The sequence below is a fragment of the Gossypium arboreum genome, chromosome 7 (genome assembly GCF_025698485.1).
Source record: "Gossypium arboreum isolate Shixiya-1 chromosome 7, ASM2569848v2, whole genome shotgun sequence".
In the NCBI taxonomy this organism is placed as follows: Eukaryota; Viridiplantae; Streptophyta; class Magnoliopsida; order Malvales; family Malvaceae; genus Gossypium; species Gossypium arboreum.
In genome coordinates, this window is record NC_069076.1 from 62,980,547 (window position 1) to 62,999,219 (window position 18,673).

The 18,673-nt window shown below is 30.4% G+C and overlaps 2 protein-coding genes across 2 annotated transcripts; one reads left to right on the forward strand and one right to left on the reverse strand.

The window, feature by feature from the left end:
• The first annotated feature begins 4,305 nt into the window (after positions 1 to 4,305).
• LOC108471807 (subtilisin-like protease SBT1.2) lies at positions 4,306 to 6,895 on the forward strand. The gene has a single exon (XM_017773609.2). The coding sequence runs from the start codon at positions 4,361 to 4,363 to the stop codon at positions 6,656 to 6,658; it is 2,298 nt and encodes a 765-aa protein (XP_017629098.1). The 5' UTR covers positions 4,306 to 4,360; the 3' UTR covers positions 6,659 to 6,895.
• Positions 6,896 to 6,951: 56 nt separating this feature from the next.
• LOC108472657 (photosystem II reaction center PSB28 protein, chloroplastic) lies at positions 6,952 to 8,468 on the reverse strand. Its single transcript, XM_017774539.2, has 2 exons — positions 8,105 to 8,468; positions 6,952 to 7,636 (listed from the first exon to the last, which is right to left on the reverse strand). The coding sequence occupies exons 1-2, from the start codon at positions 8,178 to 8,180 to the stop codon at positions 7,167 to 7,169; spliced, it is 546 nt and encodes a 181-aa protein (XP_017630028.1). The 5' UTR covers positions 8,181 to 8,468; the 3' UTR covers positions 6,952 to 7,166.
• Positions 8,469 to 18,673: the final 10,205 nt, after the last annotated feature.

The following is an 18,673-nucleotide window of genomic DNA, read 5'->3' on the forward strand; positions in this document are numbered from 1 at the left end:
CCAGTTTTTGATTCATTGTGGGGATTCAGGAATTGGCTTTTTATGTACATTGAACCATTTATATCGATTACTTTTTGAGCATTGGGTTTCTTCTTCTTTGTGGAACATCTTGCTTTGCTTCAGCATGCAAGCATTCATTAAATGGTTATTAGTTATAGTAGTGCACCTTGTATTTTGTCTGGGTTTTCAAACTTTGAGCCTGTTCTTGTCATTCATTTATGTTCAGGGTTTAGTGTTTGTTTAAGAAGTTTGTCCAACAGTCATATGATAGACAGGCTTGTATTACATACATGTGGTAATTGGATATGATTAACCCCTAGGAAGGAAGTGCGTCAAAGCTGGTAATTGGATTTTGGAGCCAGCAAATGCACATATGGGCTTCGGCCCCAAAAAATACTATGGAGGTTGTATTGAATTGTATTTTTTTACTAGGTAAATTAATCTTTATATATTAAATTAAAGAATAAATTTATTATATCTGTTAAAAGTTTCATTCATCTCTATTATTAAAAGAACTGATATAGCTAATAGATCAATTAAACAGTAAAATTTTTATCTCTATTATTAAAAGAACATATATAGCTAATAGATCAATTAAACAGTAAAATTTTTAGTAATAAAATTGGTCTAATTTTCTATTAAAACTGAATTTCTATTATTAAAACCAGTTTTACTGTTTAATTAGAAATTGATAGAGGTAATAGATCAATTAAACATAAAGTGCACATTAAAATTTTACTATTAAAATTGACCATGTGTAATTTATGTTGTAGAGATCAATTTTTATAGTAAAATTTATTTAATAAAAGAATTAACTTATTTTTTATTCAATGTACATGAATTAAATTACTATTTTTAGGATAAAACAGTAAAATGTAATTCAATTTTTAATATAAAATTTTCATGATGCTTTTATCTAAAAAGTAGATGCTAAGTTATAAAAGATCAGACATTAAAAGGACCCCAGAGAAAACTCTTATAGAGGGTGGTTCTCAAATTGTCGAAGAGCATATGGTTGTTGAGAATGCTAGGAGTGATAAGTAGCTTAGCGGAATTAAGGTTATTACATCAATTGCTGCGGCGAAGATGGGAGGTTCGTGTTCGACATACTTCGAGGGATCAAAATGGGGTTGCAGATCACATGACTAAATGTGATGATATAGGAGACTTTTTGCTCCATTTATTTGTAGTTCCGTCGGTTTTGATTAGAGATTTGTTAGTTAAAAATCGTAATGAATCTAGATCTTTTTAACTTATAAATTAGTTATTGTATTCGTCTAGTGCTATCTTTTTTTAAAAAAAATTAGAAATTTAAAAATCGTGGGATAATAAATTAGTAGTAGACTTTGTTTACTATGTTTATGTTTATTTTTATTTTATGTTTTAATTGGTATTTATATGTGGCTTTTGTTACACAGAAGGGTATCTACGGCAAGCATTGTTAATTTTTTATGTTGTTGACTAAATTTAACACATGGTGAAATTAGTGACATCACAATCCAAAAGTTATAAAAATTTAACTAAAAATATAAACATATTAAAAAGACTATAAAAATTTTAAAATAATTTAATAATATTTACATAAAAATATATAAAATATCCTTTTTTTACAATTTTATAAGATTATAAAATTCAATTTTTTATAAATTTTTTTATAAAAATTAAATAAAAATATTCATATGAATTTTTACATAAAATATTTTTTATAATTTTATAAATTTCTAAATTTTCTAATATTCAAATTGTCAAATATTTATTAAGCTACAAATTTGTTTCAATATCATTTTATGTAGCCAAACATAGATACCAATTTGTATAAAAAACATAAGTGTCATTTTCAAGTTGTTTCCTGTTCAGGAGATAATCATTTTCAAGTTCGTTTCCCATTCAGGAGATGATGGATTTGAGCGTGTTTAATCGCGGTTATTCTCTTAGTTAAGCGTAGGTACCAAAAAATGAATTTAATTTAAAAAGTTATATCTAATTATTTTTAGGTTAAAATATGTTATAAATCTTTGTACTCTTCATAAATTTAAAATTTAATCCCTATATTTTTGAGATTTAAAAGTAATGAGATATAAAAATATAAGGATTAAATTTTAAATTTGCGAGGAATAGGATAAAGGTATTTCTAGGAAAAGTGTGTTCGACCACCATGTAAGCTGTATAACTTGGAGTTGCTTCAGTGATTTTCCCAAATTAAGAGTTTGGTAGGTTTCAGCCACTGACAGCTTCCCATGGAAAGGAAACAGTGTATGGGTTAAAGCTAAAATGATTGGGATTTGGTTGTTTCTTTGCATCATTGCACATAGATTTTCCATAATATTTTACTGGATTTCAGTACCTTAGAACGATGGCAAATCAAAATCCCAAATAAAATAAAAGGGCAAGTTACATCAACAGTCACTCAATTTTGAGGTAACTGACAAAACAGTCGTCTAAATTTTATTTTAATCACTCAACTTTCAAAAAATTATAAAATAGTCTTTTTTACCGTTTTCCGTCACAGACGTCACGAAAAAGTGATGTTGCATGTGACAGCGTCTTTGATGTTAAAAAATCGTCCAGCTAGCCGGTTACTCTCAATTTGACAGCCCTACCAGCCCTGCTAAACATTCTTCTTCTGCTACTCATCCCTCTTCCTCAAATTCCAGTGAAAGTATTTCAGATAGTTCTAGCTTCAATGGTCACTGGAATGGTCCATCTGTACCTAGTGAGATACCTCCATCTTATGCTTTTCCTGCAATGAATCTCCATTATCAAAGTTGGGAGCACCATTCCCCTCCATTCTCTACATCTAACCGTCGTTAATGTGGGTTTTCAAACATTCTTCTTCGCACTTGCTGCAGCAGTTAATATGGCAAGCCTTCTGCTTTTTCTTCTTAGTAGGCTTCCTTTGAGGGCATTCAGATGGGCAAACAAGGGTCTTCTGGTTACAAGCACTTTTCCCTTTGCAGTAGGCTCTTTCTTGCCCGGTCTTTGATGACAACATGTCATAATTCACTTCATCATCGTCTTTCTTATTCTTCTTCTTATCTCCATTGCCCTTGTTTTTGCCTTTGCCCTCGTCGTTGTCGCCCTTGCCCTTACCATTGCTGTTGCCATATCCGTTACCATTGTTGTTGCCATTCCCACTATTACCCTTACCTTCACCATGCACAATGGCGGCTTCAGTGGATGGCAGTACAATAACGAGAACCACCAGAATACTATACAACATAATCTCGTAATCGAATTGACACACTAATTATATGTTTGTTTCTCTTCTTTATAGCTTATGATTATTATTAGTGGTAGAGTCGATTAATGGAGGAGAGTTTTCAAGAGCACCATTATCAAAGTTGGGAGCACCATTTCCCTCGAAGCCTCTTCATCGGGTACTTTCAAGCGCATTGAGGCGCCTTTTCTTCAAGCATTGCATTTGATGTTTTGACGGCTACTTATTTCAGTTTCTAAACCCATGTTGCAATGCTTCAATAATTCTGTATGTTGCTACACTTTCTGCTAAGGTTAGGAATAAATTGATGGAAATTTCCATGCTTGATTCTTGATTTGTAAAGTTCAGGGCTCAAATGGGTGACTTAAGACTAGGTCACTAAGAGGTTCTCAGAAACTAAAAAGTTTCCATGCAGCTGGAGGTTTTCAGCTTGATTCTTTTTCTGCTGCTGCTTCTTCTTCTTTTTTTTCTTCTTCTCCTTCTTCTTCCTCTTCTTCTTCTTCTTCTCTGTTAAATGGGTTTTTTTTTGGTTTTTTTCAATTTCTTCGTCCAACGTGGTAAGTTAACTGGCCACATAAGCTAGTTAACTTGCCACAAACTGTTAGTCAGGGACTATTTTGTCAGTTTTTTATAACGTTAGTGATTGTTTTGTTATTTTTTAAAAGTTGGGCGACTGAAATAAACCTAGGTGACTATTTTGTTAGTTACACTAAAGTTGAATGATTGTTGGTGGAATTTACCCAAAATAAAATTAAATACGTGGGGGAAATTTAATGACGATTTCCTACGTTTACATGTACTTGCTCACTCTTTTGCCTTTTATAAATTTGCCGTTCAATCTTTTGATGGAATGACGTTTGAAGAGAATGATGATGGTTTTAGAATGTATTAAAATCAAGCATAACATCTCGTGAGGCCAAGAGCCTGCCTGCCTGAGGATTTCAGCTCAGCTCCTTGAAGAAAAAACCCAGAGCCACAACAAAGGATCCTCGTGAGGAAGAGCTCTTATTTTTCACGAGTTTCATATTCTTGCCTACATCTCAAACATGTTCCCAAAGCCATGTTTGAACTCTCTTCTTCCCCTTCAAATACCCCCCCACTTCCATCCTCACCTTCCAACTATCTTTGTCTCTCTACTTCTCTATGGAACCCAAATTGCACCTTTTCTTTTCAGCTCTTTGCTTCTACTTGGTTTCTGCATATGGAAACACTCTTCGCACTTACATTGTTCAGTTGCACCCACATGGTGTAACCAGTTCTTTGTTTCCTACTAAGTTTCTTTGGCATCTCTCATTTCTTGATCAAACTCTTTCCTCCGAGGAATACTCTTCGTCTCGTCTTCTTTACTCTTATGGTTCTGCCATGGAAGGGTTTGCAGCTCTGTTGACTGAAACCGAGATAGAGTTATTGCGAGGTTTGCCTGATGTTGTTGCAGTCAGACCTGACCAGCTGCTTCAGCTTCAAACTACTTACTCTTACAAGTTCTTGGGACTTAGTTCCACTACAGATGGTGCTTGGGTTAAATCCGAATTCGGTCGTGGAACGATTATTGGGGTGCTTGACACAGGTGTTTGGCCCGAGAGTCCTAGTTTCGCTGACCAGGGAATGCCACCGGTTCCCAAAAGATGGAAAGGGATGTGCCAAGAAGGGCAAAACTTCAAGGCCACGAGTTGCAACCGTAAACTCATCGGCGCTAGGTTCTTTATAAAAGGTCATCATGTTTCCTCAGTGCCACCATCAGAAAACATGGTTGATGAGTACATATCACCCAGGGATTCCTCTGGGCATGGAACTCATACATCATCCACAGCTGGAGGAGTTTCTGTTCCAATGGCAAGCGTGCTTGGTAATGGTGCCGGTGTGGCCCGTGGAATGGCACCTGGAGCCCACATTGCAGTGTACAAAGTCTGCTGGTTCAATGGCTGTTACAGCTCCGATATTCTAGCTGCAATTGATGTTGCAATTGTGGATGGAGTTGATGTGCTTTCACTCTCTCTAGGTGGCTTCCCATTGCCACTTTTTGATGATAGCATAGCCATTGGCAGTTTCCGAGCAGTCGAGCAAGGCATATCAGTGATTTGTGCTGCAGGGAACAATGGGCCAATTCAAAGTTCAGTTGCCAATATAGCTCCTTGGATTGCTACCATTGGTGCTAGCACACTCGATCGGAAGTTTCCAGCTATAGTTCGGATGGGCAATGGAGAATATGTTTATGGCGAGTCTTTGTTCCCTGGGAAGAGTTTACCGATTGCCGAAAAGGAACTTGAACTGGTCTATGTCACTGGTGGGAACAGTGGAAGTGAATTTTGCTTTAGAGGGTCTCTTCCAAAAGAAAAAGTTAGAGGCAAAATGGTTGTTTGTGACAGAGGTGTGAATGGAAGAGCAGAAAAAGGTGTAGCTGTCAAAGAAGCTGGTGGTGCTGCCATGATATTAGCCAATACAGAGATAAACCTCGAGGAAGACTCGGTTGATGCTCAGGTCTTACCGGCAACAGAGATCGGTTATGCAGAGGCAGTACGTCTAAAAACTTACATGAACACCACCAGTCATCCTAGAGCTAGAATCGTATTCGGTGGAACTGTCATAGGAAGGTCGCGAGCACCGGAAGTAGCACAATTTTCAGCCAGAGGACCCAATCTATATGATTCTACAATCCTCAAACCAGATGTGATTGCTCCAGGGGTTAATATCATTGCTGCTTGGCCTCAAAACTTAGGTCCCACTGGCCTTCCAGAAGATACTAGAAGAGTTAATTTCACTGTCATGTCGGGTACTTCCATGGCATGCCCTCATGTTAGTGGAATTGCAGCTTTGATTCACTCAGCTCACCCAGGGTGGACCCCAGCAGCCATTAAATCTGCAATAATGACATCTGCTGATGCAAGTGACCATAGGGGAAAACCAATTATGGATGGAAGCAAACCAGCAGCTGTTTTTGCCATTGGAGCAGGACATGTAAACCCTAATAGAGCCATTGACCCTGGATTGATCTATGATATCAAGCCAGATGAGTATGTCATTCATCTTTGCACCCTCGGATACACAAGATCAGAAATCTTTACAATCACACACAGGAATATCAGTTGCAGTGAGATGTTAAAGATGAACAGGGGTTTCAGCCTCAACTACCCCTCTATTTCTGTAGCTTTCAAGCATGGGGTGAAGAGTAAGATGATCACAAGGAGACTAACAAATGTGGGGAATCCTAATTCTGTGTATTCAGTGCAAGTGAAGCCTCCTGAGGGAGTCAAAGTGAGGGTCAAACCTAGAAGGCTAATATTCAAGCATATCAATCAAAGTTTGAGTTACAGAATATGGGTAATATCAAGGAAGAAAACTCAAACAAAGAAGATAAGCTATGCAGAAGGGCAGTTGACATGGATGAATGCTCGCAATAGCTTCCACAGGGTTCGAAGCCCGATTTCAGTCACTTGGAAGTAGTAGCAGCTTAGCCACCTACCTTTTTTCTTTCTAGTTCTTATTTTAATGTCTCATTGGAATAGCTTTAAAAAAGCATGGTTTATCTATATTTGAGTTGAGCATATACCATGTTTTAAGTGAGATTCAAACAGTACTGCCAAAAGCTCTTCATCATCAAAATGAAGAGTGAAGCAATAATAACAACTGCTGTTTAAAATACATAAATTGGGCTTTCAAGCTCTGCATTATTTGCTATAGATCAAAGGAACTAGTACTAGCAGTCATCTAAGCACACAAAAAAATGAACTACACAATTTTATGATAAATAAAAGGGAAAACAGAAAAGCTTGTTGGGCAAAAGGAAGCAGTGAGGTATTTGCATGAAACCTACATTGGGATCTAACCCAATATAAGCCATCTGCATAAAAGCTACATGAGATTTCAAGTTATACTTCAAACAAAATTACATAACACTAAGGAGGGATACAGATCAAAGTGAAGAGTACTGCGAAAGAAGAATAGAATTGCCTCATTTTTTTATGAACTGCAAGCCGTTTTCATTAGAATATCGCTCCATGAATCTCATGAACCTATCCCACTCCCGTGGTGTTCGCATTATGTACTTTGCTTCAATCCCTGCAGGCTTCCCATTCACAAATTTAGCATTCACATCAACCGACTGAAGAACTCCTTCCTCATCAATCATGTAGAATCCAGTGATGTCACCAACTTCACTAGATGAATCAAACACGGACGGTTGGTCGAATCTGAATATAGCCATACCATTTGTACCATCTCTGGACTTTGTTAACCTTACATCTGGTATTGTCTGCTCATCAGTTCCTTGAATGAATTGAATTTTTGGTTTAACCATCATTACTATGGGGCTGCATCTCTTAGAGTTCCATCTTGTAGGTGATATTCGCGATTGAGCCACTTGTAAAGATTGCCCATTGAATTGTGAATTGGCGCTCCGGTGAGCAACCCAAGATGGCATTCCTATAAAAAGACATTGGACAAGTTAAACTTGATGGTCATAAACAGCTTCCACTACATGTTTAAGAATCTCAGTATACCCTTACAAGGAACAAAAAGCTCATTAATAAACCCTAAATCAACACAAAAAGCTACTTTGTTGTTGAACATGAGAAATCACTGAGTGAATTCTTGCCATTTTCACAATGAATTGTCTCTCCAAGCTTTAACTCTTGAAAAATGGTACCAATTGTAAAAGCTTACTCATAAACATAAAAGAAACGTAAATCAGTAGTAGAAAATTGAGTAGCAAAAGCAGTTGAAATGGAAGAATGGAAGTGTAAAGTAATGATAAGCAACCAACGGTGAATTAAAGCTTAAATACTCATGCAACCAAATTATCAAACATTCCTATATATGTATGACAAGTAACCATTCTTTGCATTTGGGGTGTTTTTTAGTAGAAAATTAAAGAAGTATAAGAAGAAATACCAGAGAGAGAGCGTGGTTGGTTGAGGAAAGAGTGAGAGACAGGAGAGGCCAAAGCCAGAGACTGAAGAGTTGCCATAGTTGGGAGTATGAGAAGGGAGAGGGAGAGAGAGGGGTTTTAGTTGTAGAAGATAGAGAGTGAATAGGGAGGGATGAGTGTGTAACAAAGATAGCCATTCATTTTTGAGAATTTGGATTTGTGGAACAACTGAAACTAGTGATGATAGGCTTTTGCCTGTTGAATACTGTTTTTATGCCATGTAATAATATCAATGCTCCATCCATTGAAGACCCAGCTGAGCTGACCCATATCAGCCACCGGTAATCAATCAACGGTAAGCCCATTTCGGCTTTTGAGCGAATCGATTACAACCAGTTGAATGGATTTTTGTCTATTTTAAAAAAAAAAAAAATTATTTAATTAAAATCAAAGATTACTCGAACCAAAAATTAGATTTAATAGGTTTAACTACCATTCCAATTTTAAAAACATTGCCAAAGCATTTTATAATGTTAGAATGAAATTATACTGTTTGGATTGTCAACATTTTTGTCATCTCATAATCTCACATTATAGAATAGTGTCATGTAATTTTATTACTACTATTCTTTATATTATCTTAAAATTTAAAATTTGGACCAATTTATTTTTGTTACTAATTAAAAACAAAATATTTTATTTCTTAATAATTATTTAAAAATTTCACTTAAATTAATTTAAATTATTAAATTATTCAAAATTTTAATTTAATATTAAATAATAAATTATTAATATGACATTAAAGTAATAAAAGATATAATATCCCTATTTCATACTATCTTTTCTCGATTCTCGATTTTTGGTTGTGAAAGAGAAAGGATGATTTTTGTATCTTGCTTCATGTTTTAGCATTACAAAGAAGACTTTAGTGGGGAGTTAGGATTTGAATTAATAAATGAGGGAGGAATAGGAATGGGAATAGGAATAGGAATAGGAAGTTGCTCCCTAACCAAACCTACCTCTATTTATCAAGTCCAAGTGGGGCTAATTAATAATAATCACCCATTCGTGTACCATTCTTGCACACGATTATTATATAATCTCAAAACAATAAATTTATTTATGTGTTCTGATTCAAATCAGGAATTTTCTGGAACATTATTATTTAATTGAGAGGCTGCCAATTTATTTAAAATATTAATTTTAAATCAATTATATTATTTACATTATTACTCAAGCTTCTGAATAAATTAGTACCTAAAATCAATTTGGTTCAACTTCATTTATTTTTATTTTAAAATTAGTTTCTATTTTTAAAAAATTTAAAAACATATTTGGTAAATAAATTTGAATTTTTTCGATAATAAACACAAAAATATTTTAAAATGTTTGGAAAAAAATATTTTCTACGTTTATATAAGTTTGAACCAAAATCTATTTATTTAAAATTAAAATAAAAGTTTGCTTTTCATTTTTTACAAAAATATTGTGAGTAAAAATATTTTTTATTTTCTAATTTTCACATACTTTTACTTTCATTTATTAAAAATTATTTTTAAAAATTTTAACTAGTTTTCATGAATTTTTTTCCAAAAATTGAAAATGAACCCATCTATTTATAAAATAATAAATATTGCTATGAAAATACTTTTTATATTTCCATATAAAACCTATAAAATTAATTCAAATCTAGAATAAATATAAAAAAAATTATATCTATCAATACATATTTTAAGTGTTCTTAAGTTAGTGTTACGAGTTAATCGATATCACCAACACCAACTCAATTATGAAATTAGTAAAATATCCTCTTATATGCAAATTAAGTTATATTTTAATTAGGGTGTTTTTGTCTTTCTATATAATAAATCAATAAAATTGATAATAATGAGATTTTAACTTGGAACACCATGCATAATAAACAAATAAATTTGCTATTGCAACCAAAATATGGGTTTTTTATAAAAAATAACCTTGAAATATTAATTCATTACAAAAATAACCTAGAGAAAAAATTATATACAAAAATGATTCATTTGCTACAGTGGAAGCCGATGTCGTTTGACCAATCGATGGCACCACCCCCTTTTCCCTCTTATCATACCCAATTATCAATTTGTAAAAAAAATAAATTTTTTTTTGTCGCCACTATGTCAGGCAGTACCTATATATATTTTTTTAAAATGCCCTTGAAAATACAAGTATTCACTATGGAGAAAAAAAACGAAAAAAAAAAATTTTAATGGGAGCCCCAATTTACCAAGCAACACTGATCAAATTTTTTTTTATATATATATATATATATATATATATATATATATATATATTCTACCAATGATAAAAGAAAAAAATTAGTGTCAGCAGCTAAACTAGGGGGCTGGCAGGGCCCAGCTCCTTTAAAATATAAAATTACTGTTTAAGTCCTTAAAAATTTTTTTAAAATTTTAAATTAGTAAAGGTAAAATTATACTTTGGCCCCCCTAAAATTATAAAAATTTGATTTAATCCTTTATAAATTATATAGATATAGACTATAAAAAATTAAAATTTCATCCGCCCCCCTACAAAATTGTTTTGTCTTCGCCCTGCAAGCAACACCAGTGGCTTTCAGGAAAAAAAATTTAATGGATGTCTTCGATGTGTCAAGCAGCACCGTTGATTTTTTAAAAAATATTTTTTTAATTGGTGTGGTCACGCTATCAGGAAAATATATTTTTCTTAAATAACGTCTCTTAGTTTTTTTCTTAAATTGGTTTCTTCCCACCATGAATATCCAATAAAATATTTTTCACCTATTAAAACAATTTTAACTTAATAGTAGTAATAGTAAAAAATATTTTAACTTGATAGTAGTGATAATAATAGTGAAAAAAATTCACCGGACGGTCATGGCCATTATTCCATATATTTTGATAGTGAAAATAATCCCCACTATCAATTTAACTTGTATGATAATAATACTAACTATAGTTGATATAATCACATGACACGGTGGTGGTCACACGCTTCCCATAGTTTCTTTTTTTTTCTCATTGTTTTTTTTTTTCTCACTCTACTCTTTCCTTTCATGCACCACTTTAATAATTACAACCGTTGTTGTCCCGAGCCACGTTTCAGCTTTTCTCCACCATCACAGTCACTCCTCCTTGAAAGTCCTATTGCCCTCACCTTTAACAAAGGTTTTGGCCAATGAAGTTAAGGATACTATTGTAGTGGACAAAATAAGTTGATTAAACCGCTTCTTTTTCTATGATTATGAACACAGACTCATGTATGAGGTTTATAAAGTATCATCTTTCGGTGGCATTAAACTTGACCGCATAACCACCATCAATCGATAAAGTTTTCCATGCGCAGGTTTAAACACTATACTTGAACTCATTATCGTATAATTACAGTTAATTAGGAGTCTGAGTTGCAATGCGACATCTTTTAAAGCGATGGTGCACTCCCTACATGACAAATGAAATATATGGGTTTTCAGCTACTACTGCATCATTGTGAACTCAAACATATTTTAAAACTATCACAAATTCTCCATAAAACACCAGCATAAATAAATCTTTCTAACCCAATTTCGAACATTAAACACGAATTTTTTTTCTATTTTCTTCCCTTCTACTGAACATTGATTTTTTTATTGTTTCCAATATTGCTAACCACAAATCTTTCTTACTTTTTTTTTCTCTCTTCAACAGAAAAAAAAAATAAAAATAAAAACCATTTCAACAATAAACCAAACACTTCAACATATACAAAAATTTACACCGGAGATGGGATATATATAGTGGATGATGTCATTTGATAGCGTAGTAGCACCAATTAAAAAAATATTTAAACAAAAAATCAAAGGTGCTGCCTGACAAATCAACGACACCCATTAAATTTTTTTCCCCTGATAGCCACTGGTGTCGCCTGACACAATGGCGGCACCAATTTTTTTCCTTTTTTAATCACTGACAGAATATTTAAAAAAATAAATTTGACCGGTGTTGCTTGACAAACCGGTGACACCCATTAAAAAATAATTTTTTTCCTTTTTCTCCACCGTGAATACTCGTATTTTTCACGGGTATTTTGAAAAATACATACAAGTGTAGTTTGACACAGTAGTGGCACAAATTTTTTTTACAAAGTAATGATTGGGTACTGATTAGGGGAAATGAGAATGGTGCCGCCGGTTGATCAGGCAACATCGACTTCTACAATAACAAACGAGTCATTTTCGTATATAATTTTTTCTCTAAATTATTTTTCTTAATTAATTAATATTTTAATATTATTTTTATATAAAAGTCCAAAATATCAATTGATTTTATGAAAATTTTTAAAATATATATTTATTACTTTTTTTACACCCACATGATGGGTATATCATAAATATAATGTAACCTAAACTACCTAATCTCCAAAACTTCAATTATACTGTTGATCAAAATCTCATTTATTTTTAGCTAAACTTTTATAAATAAAAAGTTAAAAGGGATAAATATAAAATATACATGAGCTTTGATCAAATGTGTAAATTTAATTTTGTGTGAATTTATACAAAAATTTTAATTTGATTTGATTTTTACAATTCACTAATAATATTATTGAATTAGTAGGTAAAAGTACCACAAAACCCCATGTACTATTCCTTGGATTTTATTTTAGCCCTACTCTAATGGTTCAAGATTTTTTTAAATTACCCTCCTCTTTTATTGAGTTGATATTGTTAATTTTAATAAAAAAATTCATAGTTTTAAAATATTTTATAATTTTGTTTATAATTTTTAAAAATAATTTTTAAAATTTAAAAGTGTTATAAAATAAAGAGAGATGGGAGAATAAAAACAAAGAAAATATAAAAGTAATAGAGAATGTACTTTATTGATCAAAAGGGATGGTTACAATGCTTCGTCAGAGTCTTTATTTATAGAAGTAGAAATTTAATTCTAATAACTATTAGAATTTAAAGTATGCCAAAACTTATTTATCAAAAAAGTATACCAAAATTTTATCTTGATCATGATAGACATCCGCTTAATAAAATATTCATAACACTCCCCCTTGGATATCCATTGGTAGATAATGTGTCTCATTAAAATCTTATTAGGAAAAACCTTGTGGGATAAAAACCTAACAAGGGAACAAGAGTACACAATCTATAATACGCATACTATGTTGTCTTATTAAAAACATTATCAGGAAAACCCAATGGGACAAAACCTCGGTTAAGGGAAAAAGAGTACAATACGTATTTATTCCTCTTCATGAAAACATCAAATATTTTCTCATATTCTACGTATTCAATCTTGAATACTAGTTTTTCAAATGACTATTTGAATGTATTTGATAAGCATTTATATTATCATTTTTTTAAAAATCATGAGTGAGGGAAAATTTTGAGAAATATATTTTGATTTCTTCAGAGATTTAACAATAATCATAACAAACTTTAAACATGATTCTTATATAAAAACACAAATAAGTATTTTGGATCATTTTATAATCCTTCTTCAACTACTCAAATTTACCACATATGTTCAAATTATTTCAATTCATATAAATGAATAATTTCCGAGAATTTCAATATGCTTCTAGCATTCTAAATCCTTCAAGGATTTTAATATAAACTTTACTACATAGTGATTTATAAAGGTTGCAACAACAATCATTAGGCGCAAGTTAAATCTCTTATGAATTGTCAATTTAATAATATATCTAAAGGTTATTGTATCTATCACAAAAGAATATTATATCTTTTCATAATCAATACCAATACTTAGCGAAAAACTTTATATTTTTATTCCGCTTTTACAAAACCACTTCATTTGCATCCTCATTGGCTTTGAGTTGCGTCTTTCTATTTTGATCAATTTATTCTATATTTATATTTCTAAATAGATTTTTTCAAGATCCTCATTTTATTTCATTATTTCAATAATAATATTGCATGCAAAATCATTGTTGACCACTTTTATTATTCGGTTCCACATTTTCTCTAATAGACATAACTTATCGAGATCTCTTATTTTCATTATTTTAAAATTCAGTTTCAGGTGCTTGAATCTCTTCTGAAGTTTTACTTATTAGTTATGTCTTGGGTCTCTTCTAGAGCACCCGCCTCCACTATATAACCATCTAGAAGAATTTTTTATCTTTGGAACCGATCAATTTATATAACACTTGGTTATTTTTATTAAGTTTGTAAATACATCTAATAGTTAACTTGTAATGAGTTATCCTTATTGAACTTCTGGTTCAAACTACTCTCCCCCTAACTCATAAGTTATTATTTCTCTCCCCCTAATGTTGGAAAAACTGACAACTCATGTCATAATTAAATCTCGATTTAATAGCTCAAAAATATTATAAGGAGACTTATATAAATATACATTCCTAATATCTTATTATGAACCATCTTTGTGCGTTGTGGTTGAGCAGTTGGAACATATACCGCACATCCAAAAATTTTAAGATGGAAAATATTTGGCTCTTGACCAAAAATAAATTGTAATAAGAAGTATTTATAATTTATTGGCTTGATGCGTACAACATGTAAATCAATACAATCTCATGTTGAAATAGAAAGTTTCATTCTCATTAGTAATGATTTAGCTATTAGTTAGAGGCATTTGATAAACAATTCAGCTAAATTATTTTGTGTGTGAACATGAGCTACAGGATGTTCAACTTTTATCCTAATTGACATGTAATAATCATTAAAAACTTGGTATGTAAACTCACCAATATTAGCAAGATGAATTGTTTTAATTGCATAATCTGAAATTAATCATTTAAACAAGCAATCTCGCAAACGATAGGTTGCGAGTTGACATGTGATTATTTTTAGATGCATCTACCAAAATCATATAATATCAAAACTATTCAGATGGTGAATGAATGAGCCCATATTCATTTCAGAAATGCAAGACATTAAATCTCAACTTTAGCTAGTGAGTTTCTAAGAACCATTTTTTATTGAGAACAAGCAACAAATGAGAAATCATTAAATTAAAGAATCTTTTGGTTCTTTAATGGATGTCCATATGAATTCTCAATTAATTTTCACATCATATACGACCGAGGATAGTCTAACTGGTCAAGCCAAGTACTAAACGCACTTGTATTAGTAACTTTTGGTTTACTTCAACATGTGTTTCTATTGTACTAAATTGTAACAAATTGACAATTTTATTATTATTCTTTTTATTTTGTATCCACATTAAATACTATTGTGACATTTACTACTGGAAATGTCTAAATCACTGTGAATTCTATAATGCCACTAAATCAATAAATATAATTTATATGTAGTATTCGCTTTAAGGAATATGTCAAAATCTTCAAATTCTCCAAAATCTATTAATAACAAACTTTGAAAGTAGATCTTATTTTCCATGTGTATAACATGTATATAACTAATAACTTTTCATACATAAGTTTTCTCTCTTGCAAGTTCTCATTAGTAATATTTTACCACGAAATTTTAATTGAGAACTTATTCTGAATACTGTAGAGTTATACTCACAGTTTTTAAAAAATACTTGCAACTTTAGATGCATCCAACTATAATAAGTTTTAGATAGAAGTATCATATTCTATTACTCATGAGTAGATCTTTCTCAGTCAAATATTTTGCTTTCAACCCTGGATGATGACAAAAGAATATCATAAATATTATAAATTAATAACTCAATCCTCTTTTTTATTCATATGAAATATAATCTTTTCTTCATTCATAATCTCAATATGAGATCCATTGCAAATAACTTTTAAAAGTAATGCATTAACCATCATAAATTTTGTGCTTTTTAGATAGTGATATATTAGCTCTTCCGGAGCTTTCAACTAATTTTGTACTATCAAATATTAGAATAATATTTGTTTGTTTCAATACCAAATAAGATAAATATTTTCTATTTATAATGATAGAATTCATTCCTACATTTTCATATCATTTCTCAAAGAATATTAACAGAAACAAAATATTTGGGCATATGCCACATATGTGGCCAATAATATTTCATATCACATATTGATAACATAAGTTATCTTTACCCTTTAAAGAGTTATCTTGAGAACTCCCATTGTTCTCTTATTTATTACTATGTTCCCACTTTTAGTGGTTCATTAGTATATCTTTTATTTTCTTTATGTTTACATTCACTTCGGGGAATGCAACAAATCTAGTAGGACAAACTTATAAACATCCTAATAGATTTTTTTATTTCATAATTACTATCGCAAACATGCGTGAGATTTCAAATCAAAATCTATCTATGCATGTTGTTATGATTAGTCTCCAATTATAATAAACAATAAATAAAATATAGTAAAATATATCTGAAGATCTTTAACATCGTTGTCATCACTAGAAGGCATGAGATAGTTCGAAAATATTCTTGATTTCATATGGATAACGATATCAAATCTTTTACCATCCTTAAGAACAAAAAGAAAAATAAGTTAATCAAAACAATGATAACATATAATGAAAGAAGAATGAAAAATAATAATCAGAAATGAAACATTAAATAAAAGAAACTTCCTGTAAAAACTTTGCATCTTACCGTCAAAGAAATTGAAAATCATGGAGCATAAATTTGATCGTCGATAAAAAGAACTATCACTTTGAGCAAGATCGTGTTGATAATGTGTTACAAAATAAAGAGAGATAGAGAGAATAAAAAATAAAGAAAATATGAAAGTAATAGAGAATGTGCTTTATTGATTAAAAGGGGTGGTTAAAATGTTTCGTCAGAGTCTATATTTATAGGCATAAGAAGTATAAAAGAATTAGAGGTCTAATTCTGATAACAATTAGAATTTAAAGTATACCAAAATTTTATCTTGATCATGATTGACATCCACTTAATAAAGTATTCATAACAAAAAGAGATTAATTGGTTTTTTTAAAAAAAATTGTTTCCAAGGCCTTTTTGGCCCTTTGGCCTTATTAAATAAAAAATTTCTAGTTTACTTCCAATGAAAAAAGATGAGTCAAATTGAATAAATGTGTAAATATTAAAGGCTAAATTTGTTATTATATCTTATATATAAACACTAAGTTTCAGCTAGGGTTGTTTTGCTTACTCATTTGATGTATAAGGGTTAATTTACCTATTTTGCCAGTAGAGGGGCTAAAATGAAATCCAAGATATAATATGAGGGTTTTATGGCACTTTCACCTGAATTAACATCATTTTATGTTGATATGTTACATACACAATATAAAGATAAACATATATATATTTATTTCTTTAAATGTATATAATTAAATTGAAATTAAAATTTCATATGTAAATACGTGCTACAATTCAAATTTCATATATTAAATCAATAAAATAAAATAAAACAAAACAGGGGTTTGAAACATTTGATAGAAGTGAAAGGCTGAAAGTAACAACTTATTATTAAAGATTATTGGTTGCAAGTTGCTCTCAATTGTCGGTATGTTTGGACTTTGACCCATCCTAATCTTTCCTTTCAATTTCCATTTTAATACATCCTAATAGTATAAAATACTTAAATTATTTATTTACCATATACCCTTCAACATTTACATTTTTATCAAATTGGTTCTTATCTTTTAAAAGTTAAATTTAATCTTTAATTTTTTAAAAGAGTCGAATTTGACAATCAACTTTTAAACATAATTAAATTATGGTTATTTAATGAAAATATTAATTAAAACGTTAAATTTTAAAACATTACAGCATATTTTCTTTTCTGAATTTTTTCCCCAAATGCAAGAAATGGTTTAATTGCATTACAAGTCCAAAACTTATTAGTGATTTTCATGCATTTCTTCTCACTCTTTTTCCAATTTCAGTTGGAATAATATTCAATTTATTAATATTTTTCATACACATTTATATTCAATTAGTAATGCTTTTGATTGATTAATCAATAATTGTTGATGTATTTTTAATTTGAGAAAATGCATATTGTGATTACTGTATTATATTCTTTAAGAAATTTCTATAAAATTGTAAACTTTGGATGCACAAACAATATTATTCTTGTTTATATAATTTTTTATATATATATATATATATTAAAAATATTACCTTTATTTCACCCTTTTAACTTTGTAATAGTAAATTTTATAATTTATAACACATTTTAAAATGATATTACAAATATTAATGGAAAAGATTGGAAAATAAACAAAATAATTATTTTAAAAAAGTTAAATTGGTAAAATACGGAGAATTTTTATAATTTTACTTTAACAAAGAATTACACTTATTAGTTTTATTGAAATATTGATTTAAATAATGATACTTTTAAAAAATAAAAAATAAAATTATAAAAGAAATAATTTAATATTATTATAATTTGTATAAAAATTTCGTAGAAATTTTAATTTAAATTATATGTTTTTTATTTATACTTAAAATTTAAAAATAAAACCTAATATAAAATTATCATAAAGATAAATATTATTTATATTTTTAATTTTAATTTAACATAACTAAATGAATTTATTTATCTCAATTAAATTTACAAATAAATAAATAAATTTAATACATTTAAACATATACCATTAATATATGTGTATCTAATTTAAAAAAAATATATTGTCTAATTTTTTAAAAAAA

Excerpts from the sequence above, each read along its gene's own strand:
- LOC108472657 (XM_017774539.2), bottom strand. The coding sequence starts at position 8,180 with ATGGCAACTCTTCAGTCTCTGGCTTTGGCCTCTCCTGTCTCTCACTCT. Across the intron at positions 7,637-8,104 it reads CCAACCACGCTCTCTCTCTG|GAATGCCATCTTGGGTTGCT; the intron begins GTATTTCTTCTT and ends GTCTTTTTATAG.
- LOC108471807 (XM_017773609.2), top strand. The coding sequence starts at position 4,361 with ATGGAACCCAAATTGCACCTTTTCTTTTCAGCTCTTTGCTTCTACTTG.